Source organism: Orcinus orca, chromosome 3 (genome assembly GCF_937001465.1).
Source record: "Orcinus orca chromosome 3, mOrcOrc1.1, whole genome shotgun sequence".
NCBI classification, from domain to species: Eukaryota; Metazoa; Chordata; class Mammalia; order Artiodactyla; family Delphinidae; genus Orcinus; species Orcinus orca.
In genome coordinates, this window is record NC_064561.1 from 157934870 (window position 1) to 157944754 (window position 9885).

Here is a 9885-nt window from a genome sequence, read left to right on the forward strand (position 1 = left end):
GTGGGAATTTAGTCCAAAGTGCAAAGACTCATTTTGACGAGCTGTGTAATCATAAAACATGCAGTGGTGAACTTTCAATTCATAAACAATTACTATTGTTCAGTAAAGATTTTTATTGTAGTGGGCATAATCATGAGAACTTACTTTCACTTGATTATAAGCAGTTCTTTTTTTTTTTTTTTTTTTTTGATGATGAGAAACAATGCCGTATTTTATTTGATTTTTTTTTGCGGTGCGGGCCTCTCACTGTTGTGGCCTCTCCTGTTGCGGAGCACAGGCTCCGGACGCGCAGGCTCAGCGGCCATGGCTCACGGGCCCAGCCGCTTCGCGGCATGTGGGATCTTCCCCGACAGGGGCACGAACCCGTGTCCCCTACATCGGCAGGCGGACTCTCAACCACTGCGCCACCAGGGAAGCCCTATAAGCAGTTCTTACCATCAGATTGCTTATGGCATGCAAGAGGTCCAATAACTCTGCCAAGGGTGGGGCAACTACTCACCAGCATGATCAGCCCACACATTAATGGCTGCCTTGATTAAGCTTCAACACAAACTTAACACACTTCTGGAAAACCTGCCTCAACAGAGTCTCTAACACCTTCCTCACTAGCTAACCAGACATGGGTCATCATTGCTTGGCTTGACTTCTCCTTCCAGCAGCAAATTCATCACGACCTTTGTCAAATAGCTGCATGTTCCTCTTTTTCCCAGGGGGCGAGTACTGTAAAAGGAAGTCATGTCATCTTGTTTTTCAGCTTCTTTTAGTAGACTCTCATCTTTTTGAAATTCATGAAATGCTTCTTTCGCCGGTTTGTCTAGATCTACTTTGTCTTGAAATTCTAGCTCAGGGTTTCTTTCCAGTACAATGGATACAACCATTAGTAACTCCACAACTATCTGTCTGTATTTTGGCTGGTCAATATTTCCCAACATGTCTTCAACAAGGAAAGAGAAATTCATCTCATACATGGTCATATCTGACAGGGTTGGTTGCTGGGGCAAATGCCTTCCGGCTACAATGATTCCATTGGGTGTGTGCTCCAGGATCTGCCACACTTAGTCATAGAACTCAGGGGGAGTTCTATTCAAAGACCCATCGATCTGACACCTGTTCAGCCAACATCTTCCATTCCGTCGAGGCTGCAGAATACCCAGGAGAAGCTGTTTCACTTCACTAGGTGACATCTGATATAAGTCTCTGGCTGGCTTGTTTCCGCCACGGATCTGTAGTTCATACCCCATAGCATGGATTATCCACCCAGTTCGTATTTTCAGCATGCCACGGGATAACTCCGGGTGATTGGAGATGATCCAGCCAATGTGAATGACCAGTTCTTGCTGAATGACCAACTCCCTCTCATCATGGGTATTACACTTGTAATAGATGATGTTCTTAATCACTCTTGGAGACAAAGGATTGAGATAGCCTCTTCTTCATGTCCAAAGGCACCCAGAGTTACCTGTTTGCCCTGCACTAAAACATTAGTAATGGATGGGGCCAGGCTGTCCACTAGTTTACTTAAAAGACTTGCTGTATGGCGCACCACCGACCAACATTTTTTGCTGCCACAAACCACAGTCTTTCCTAGAATGTGATAAATCTTTGATGTACCGAGGCAGCCAATGGGCCTATCTGGCCTTCCGCAGAGTCCTGATTTTTCATTGATCCCCAGATGGAAATAAGCTTTCACAAGCTCCTGCTGGGCCCAGATCTGAATGGGTTCTACCTGTTGAGGAGTTTGAGTCTGAATACCATATGTGTTGAGGAAAACTTGAAGGCGTTGGCTTTCTGCTATGAGCGCTACATAAACAACCAAATCATTTTCCAGTGGGCCCTGATTGGAAAACCTCATGCTCACATTACGTTGATTCCGTAGTGGGACATAACGCTGAACAGGATCAATGTCTTCAGGACTAATTAATTCATCAGCCAGGAGTTTTGCGATGACATAAAGGGCTTGTCCCCAGAGAAACAGTTTTCCATCACGGCCACAGTTGCTAGGAAATCGCTTCTGACTACCAGGGTTTCTTTTTTCATATTCTACAAAATCAGCTGGCACAGAGTAGTACTTTGGTATGACAGGATAACCTGAGAGGCTTGTCTGCTCACCCCCCGGGGAGGGTGGGGGCTGGGAGCTGAGGCTTGGGCTTCAGAGGTCGGATCCCAGGGAAAGGACTCGGTACAAGGTCTTTATCCCCAGCTCGTAGAATACTGTGTGGTTCATAGTAGGCATTCAATAAATATTTTTTAAAGAATATCTATGCAGGCTGGATTTAATTAAGGACCTGATCAGAGTATTTATTTGTACTCATTTATTTTTATATGACGGTAATATTAAGATCGCTTCCTGGAATCCCAGGAATAAGATAGTAGGTTTTGTCTTCTTGGCTGCTTGATTTTTGTTGTCGTTGTTGTTCTTGCTTTCTTCATTCTTTAAATGCATATATGCACATAGATCAGAAAGATAATATTGGGTTGGCCAAAAAGTTCCTTTGGTTAATGAATACCCAAAGTTCTTGGTGAAAATGAAACATGTGTCTTTTATTTTTACTTAAAACCGAATGAACTTTCTGGCCAACCCAATGCACATCGAAATATTTATTAACTGAAATATTTATTAACTGGTTGCTAGTTTTGCTTAAACTACAAAGTGTGAATGTGTGTGTGTGTGTTTATGGGTGTGTTGGTAGATGGGAAGAAGAGAGCAGCATACTGGGAATAGGTGTTTCTAAAGAAATTGCAGTGTCGATCAAGAATTTATGGACATATAAATGAAAAAGGCCTATAAAAGCACCTGTTAATTTTTCATTCAACAAGCATTTTTGAGCAAGAATGCAAGGCCTTAGCAGGGGGGTGAGTGGTGCACAGAATCCCTTATGTTAAAGGATTTACAGTATAGTGAGAGATACAGGCTTATATACCCTGAGCTATGCTACAAGACTGAGGGTACTAACTAAGACCTGCAAGAGGAAAGCAAAGTGCTCACAGAGGAAGCAGAATAGAGACTTAAGTACAAACTAATAGAGGTGACTATATGACTATGTCACTTATTAGCTAAGGGATGCCAATAGTTAAGTGACAAGAGCATTTAAGGTTCATTAGGGAAGGCTTCAGAGGAGAAAGGAGGAAAGTGCGGCACCCACTTAATACATAGGGGAGAGTGACTATTTCCTGTGTGCCCTACTTCCTGACAGAAAGATGCTTCTCTTTCTAAGGCTGCCTCTTGTCAAATGAGGAGTAACCCTAGAGGACACGCAAATGGCTCTTTAAGTTCTCTAAACTCTTCACAAGTTTCCTTGTACATGAATACTGGAGGAAAGAGGTACTAGGTTAGGATATTTGTCTTCTAGAGAAGTAAACTAACAACCTGGCTAACTGTCTTATGGTATGGGGAACTTGCTGGGCAATTTTAACATTGTCAGCCAGTGCCTGGGAAGGAAGTCATGTGGGCCCTGACTCCCTTTGAAGACAGGAAAGCCAGAGGAAGGACATGGGTTTGTTTTACTATTCCCTCACCCCTACCCCCAGCCCTCAGTGTGAGAAAAGGTTATCATTTCTTGGCTTTCAAGGTTTTCTCTCAGGAAAATCTTTTCCTTTGTTCTATTTATGCCCCAGACCCAGACAAAAGCACTCCGTACCGCAATTCTGGAACAGTGACACTCTAGTCACAGTGCATGGGGAGCTGAATGAGTCAGCCTGACAGGGACTGGCTTACATCCTAATTATAGAAAGAAAACAAGATTGTTTTAGATTTATTAAAAACTGGAAGGTGCTATTGCTGCACATGAACAGAAAATCCTCGCCTCCAGTAACCCTTGATCTTGTTTTAACATAGAAACAGAAAGTGAGCTGAGCTATACATTTGCCTGTCTAGAGGAAAGAATGCTTCCTCTCCTTAGCCTTGAGCTTCAGTGAATTAGAGGAATGAGTGAGAAATGAGGGTGTGAAAAAGAGGCTGGACACAGTGGTGCTGCCCACTGAATTATTTTCCATCTGGAGGGAAGGCCGTTGCTTTCAGTATATTCTTCAAAGGAAAAAAAAAAATGGTAGTGAGCTCAGTCAAATTTAAATATTACCTTGTAATATATTTAATACTAAGGAAATGGACTTGAGTCACAGCACTGAGGGCTCGGGCAAGGCTCAGTGCATTGGGATGATCTGATGCATTCTGTCCTGTGTTTATCTGAACATCTGCCGAGAGAAGAGAGACTGGAGCACCATGTTAGTCCTGACAGTGGTAGAGGAGGGAGCAGGATAGCACGGTATGTGTGTGTGTGTGGTGGAGGCAGGCATATCCACATGTACAGAAGACAGTTTAGCAGGTAGACCAGTTAGAGCACCAGAAGCTAGGCAGAGGCAAGGAATGATTCCCCTACAGACTTCAAAGGGAGCATGGGCCTGCTGACATTCTGATTTTAGACTTCTAGCCTCCAGAACTGTGAGATAATGAATTTCTGTTGTTTTAAACCTCCAAGTTTATGGTATTTTATTATAGCATCCCTAGGAATTAATATACAGTTACTCAGCTAGTAAGTGACAGAAATAGAATTTGAAACCTAGTCTATAATCCATATCCCATGGCCATTTCTAGATGGAGACATTGGAATGTTAGGCTCAATTTCTGTAAATATGGCTTTCCTGACAGTTGAAGTATATAGGCAGTGACTGGTAATCACAGGAGTAGACACAGTCAGGTTGGAAGTGGGGCTGGCTAAATTTGAGCAAGTAAGGATGAAGTTAAGGCATATAGTTGTTCAGTCTTGCCTAGTTCTGCTTCATCCCACCTAGCCCTAATCCTCAGTCAGATTACCTGCACAGGGGAATAACGAGAGCTAAGTCAGTCCAATGGGTTAGGAAGAAGAAAGCAGAGATTGTTTTAACTTCAGAGTTGGAGGGAAAGGGGAGAGTAGTTGGATAACTCAGGGATTTCTAGGTCTGTTGTTGAGTTGCCAAGAGAAACTGTTATTTCCTTCTTTAGAGGTTCCTAAAATCACTCCTAAATTATTCACTGACTGCTAAATGTGTGTTGGGCACATTGGGGAGGTGACGACTGTAAAATAAATATAAGAGCCAATCCCAGTAATCAAGGCTGAAATCTGGGAACACAAAAATTAGTATATCTGAAAATATTAGAGACAGTAAAACTGTTCAGGTTCAACTCTAAGTGTAATAGGAGTTCAGGAAGGGATGACAGAAAAAGATCCTCCTTTTATTTATTTTTTTCCAGCTTTATTGAGATATAATTGACATATAACATTCTGTATGTTTAAGGTATACAGTGTTTTGATTTGACACACTCATATATTGCAGAATGATTACCACCATGCCATTAGCTAACACCTGCATCACATCACATAATTACCACTTCTTTTTTGTGGTGAGAACAATTTAAAATCTACCCTGTTAGCAACTTCAAGTATATAATACAGTATTACTAACTATAATCACCATGTTGTACATTAGATCTCCAGAACTTATTCTTCCAGTCCATGAATATGGAATATCTTTCCATTTATTTGTGCCTTCTTCAGTTTCTTTCAGCAATGTCTTATAATCTTCAGTGCACAGATTTTTCACCTCCTTGTTGAAATTTATTCTTAAGTATTTATTCTTTTTGATGGTATTTGTAAATGAGATTGTTTTCTTAATTTCTTTTTCTGATAGTTCATAGAAACACAACTGCTTTTTTGTATACTGCTTTTGAGTCCTGCAAATTTACTGTATTTGTTTATTAGTTCTAGCAGGATTTTTTTGTGTGTGTGGAGTCTTTAGGGTTTTCTACATATATAATACCATGTCATCTGCAAATGGATACAATTTTACTTCTTTTTCAATTTGGATGCTTTTTAAAAAATTGAAGTACAGTTGATTTATAATATTATATTAGTTTCAGATGTATAGCATAGTGATTCAGTATTTTTACAGATTATACTCCATTACTGATTTGTACCCTTTTAAATGTCAGTGTTTCCTAATGCTCCATCTTCAGATCTTCTTTACCCTCTCTATGTACTCTATGGCTGATCTCATGATGTCAGCTACTGTCTGATTCCTCTGGAGTTGACTTTTATTCTGAATTTCAGATTTTATTTATAGCTATAACTGCAATCTTCTCACAGAAGAATTTAGAATCAGCCCAGAATCACCATTTCCTGGGTAGAGGGAAGCAAAGTGATTGCTGTATCCCAGATCAAACATAAAATATAGTAATAGCTGCTAACATTTTTTGAGAGGCCTTCCAATCATTTGCCTACTTGGCATCAGACGTATTTCCAGCCCTTCCCCTTTCCCAGATAACTATATTTTATGGACTCCCTTACCAACTGGCTTCTAGCACATTTCAGAAAATAAGCACTGGCGGAAGGTTGGAGGACTGGAGACAGGGTATATCCTCATCTTTATGTTTCCAGTAGGATCTCCGGAAATGGCTATGTCTTTCTCATGGTTCCGGCTCTTACGCACTGTTAAACTACCTCCTCCCTTTGCTTTCCAGTCCTATGGGGTAGAGAGACTTCCTGTACTTGTTAATTTCTGGATTGCTTCATGTTCCCCTGTTTAATCTTTCAGCACATCCAACATACTTGAAAACAGATTCCCAGGGTTTGGCTTCTCTGCCTGGATCCTGGTTGTTCGGAGTACTTTACATATATTACCTTTCTAATCTATATAACAGTTCTATGAGGTAGACACTATTATTTCCCAATTTTAGAAATGAATAAACCAAGGTAAATAGAGATTAAATGGCTTGTTGAAAGTCCAACAGAAAGTGGTGGCCTGAGCCTAAACTCTTGAACACTAAATCATGTTGCCTCTCATTAAAACAGAGTCATTCACCTTTGACTTCAAGCATTTCTAACTGAAGAATTCTTTCCTGAGTTCTGAGCTCCAGGGTCGTTGGCATCTTGCCAAATGTCTCTGGTGATGCTTCTATTTTTAGGAGAGCAAGTGGCCAAAGGACTGCTTATGTTATCCTCCATGAACCTCTAAGTTCTATTTTGCTTTCTCTAATTTATATGTTCCCCCCACCCCGCCCGCCATTTCTTCTGCAGGCCTCCTACCAGGGTCACTCACTGGGTTGTCTTGATCCCATCTCTCAGTGCACTCAGTGTATCCAGAGGTTGCCTCCTGCTTTAGTTTTGCTCCCTGCCTCATTTCTGCCCTTTGCCAATTCCATTGGTACATAAGGACAGGTCAGAAATACATCACACAGGAACACACTGATTTTTTTTCTAACGATGAATTGAACGCTTCCCAGAAGAGCTTTGCCATCTTTTTCAGCATAACTTTTTTATAAATACGTACTGGCTCTCTACTTAGGATTCTATGAATATACTATCTAATTTTATATTTATTATAAATACCTATATTAATTTTTATTTTTTTCTCTTATAGTCCTCTTTGCTTGAAATGTCCTTTCCTTTATTTTCTTCCTGGTGAAATCATACTCATCTGGAGAGGTAATATCTAGCTTAAATGCTGTCTATTCTAGTAGTCTTTCATGACTCTCTCCCCTCCCCCCTGTACCCTGTCCTTACCTAGATTGAATAAATCACCTCCTACCTTTCGGTTCCGTATCGCCCTGATCACCCCTCTGACCCAGTTCTCAGTGTGTGCATGTCTGTCTCCCAAATAAACTTGACAGTAGAGATCATATCTTTGCTTTTGTGTTTCCTGTCACCTAATACATGTTAAGTAAATTTGGGGGTTGAATCAGACCAAGCAGTTTTGTTGAACTCCGCTTAGGAGACTTGTTGATGACAAGCAAACAATATTTAGTGAATGTTAAGCAGGTGAAACTATCTTCTTTATAGATCTGGCTTTTGTTCTTTTAATTTGATATGTTATAAATTGGGACACTTGGTGAGTTTAAAAAAAATTTTTTTTTAATTAATTAATTAATTTATGGCTGCGTTGTTTCTTCATTGCTGCTTGTGGGCTTTCTCTAGTTGTGGCGAGCGGGGCTACTCTTTCCTGCAGCACGCAGGCTTCTCATTGCAGTGGCTTCTCTTGTTACAGAGCATGGGCTCTAGGCACGCGAGCTTCAGTAGTTGTGGCACGCGGGCTCCAGAGCGCAGGCTCAGAAGTTGTGGCGCATGGCCTTAGCTGCTCCACGGCATGTGGGATCTTCCCGGACCAGGGCTCGAACACATGTCCCCTGCATTGGCAGGTGGATTCTTAACCACTGTGCCACCAGGGAACTCTGACACTTGGTGATTTTTATAATGAATAATTTGTACCCTAGATACTAAGTTCTAATGCAGAAGAGTGTGTGTGTGTGTGTGTGTGTGTGTGTGTGTGTGTGTGTGTGCATGTGTGTGTGAGAGAGAGAGAGAGAGAGAGACAATGGGAAATTTACTTGAACATTTTTTTTTCTTTTAGACAACCACCTCACAATGTTATTTGGAGGAAACATGACTGAATGGTAGCAGAATATTACTTTGTAAATATAACTAAATTCCTGTGAAATACTCAGCGATGGAGGATAGGTATTACAAAATCATCAATAGGTTATAAGTTGGTTTATTTCTAATAGGAAATATTTAATGTGGAAAGAGTACGTTTTGGTGTAAGGGAGAGCTAATCAATATATATAATCTTAGTTTATGCACACATGGGTTGGGTATTATGTGTGTGACTTACCAAAAGATGATTACTTAGCTATGTGGGTATTATAAGGGCCATTTACAAAGAGTTAAATGGTTTACTGAAGGGCTAATATGAGTTAGTTAATCGTTAAGAAGTTTGCAATTTCCAGACTAATACGTTCCCCTTTGAATGGTTTATTAAGTTGGTCGTTTCCCAAAATAGTTTAGCACCCAGATAAATAGATCCATTGCAGTACCAAAAAAAGCACAATAAATATATTTTTCTTGCAGTTCGTCATCCAGCGAAATCCAGAGAGCATGATCAAAGGATTATAGCCATCAGAGTAACTGTTCCATATTGCTCTGTAGCAATTTAGGCCTGTAAATATCAGTGTTCCATCCCATGCTTTTTCTGGCTTGTATCATGGCCACTGAGCCAATTCTTTTCCTTTTTAAGTTTTTTAACCTGTTTATTTATCCCAACATGATCTTTCTTTCTGCTGTTAATTTATGTCAAGGTGAAAAGTTTAGACCCACAGTGCCTGATAAAAAGCATGCAAGTGATTTGGCCAGAAGTACAGCAAGAGTACTAAAGAAGAATATCTTATAATTTGTGAAAATGAAGATTTTCATTGGCTGGAGGCAAGAGAGTACACAAAAGGAAATGTATGAGAGGCCAGATTGTAAATTCAGCAGGATTTTAGACATGGGTGGAAGCCCTTTGACATTGCAAAGGGCAATATAAACATTGCTACAGCTGGGAAGAAGTAACTATCAATTGTGCAAACAGGAGCCGCACTGACTATGATCAGTGCATCATGGGACTTTAGGACCTCTGAAGAGAATGAAACAACAGCCAGGAAGCAGGACTGCAAAATGCATCTCCAAGAAACTACAAATAAGGCATACCCAGGCATACATATAAATACAAGTATAAATATATACCACACATATAAAGTTATGTTTGATTTTTGTTAAAATAAGACCACACTATGCACATTACTCTGTAACTTGTTTTCCTCATTTAGCAATGTATCATTGAAAGCACTTTCTTAATATATAGATGTAACTCATTGGACTTTCAACAAGGGTGCCAAGACAATTCAATAGGGAAAGAGTAGTCTTTTCAACAAATGGACAACTGGATATATATATATATATAGATATATAGATATATAGATATATATGCAAAAGAATGAATTTGAACGTCTTTCTTATACAAAAAAAATTATTCCTAGTGGATCATGGACCTAAGTGTAAGAGCTAAAATTATATAGCTATTTGAAGAAAACATGGGAGT

At 40.1% G+C, this 9885-nt stretch overlaps 1 protein-coding gene across 1 annotated transcript; it reads right to left on the reverse strand.

The window, feature by feature from the left end:
- Positions 1-450: 450 nt before the first annotated feature.
- Positions 451-7152, reverse strand: LOC101288295 (phosphorylase b kinase regulatory subunit beta-like). Its single transcript, XM_033421152.2, is given in 3 exon segments — positions 451-1420; positions 1423-2101; positions 7072-7152. Coding segments are annotated over 3 exon segments (1575 nt in total). The 3' UTR covers positions 451-605.
- Positions 7153-9885: the final 2733 nt, after the last annotated feature.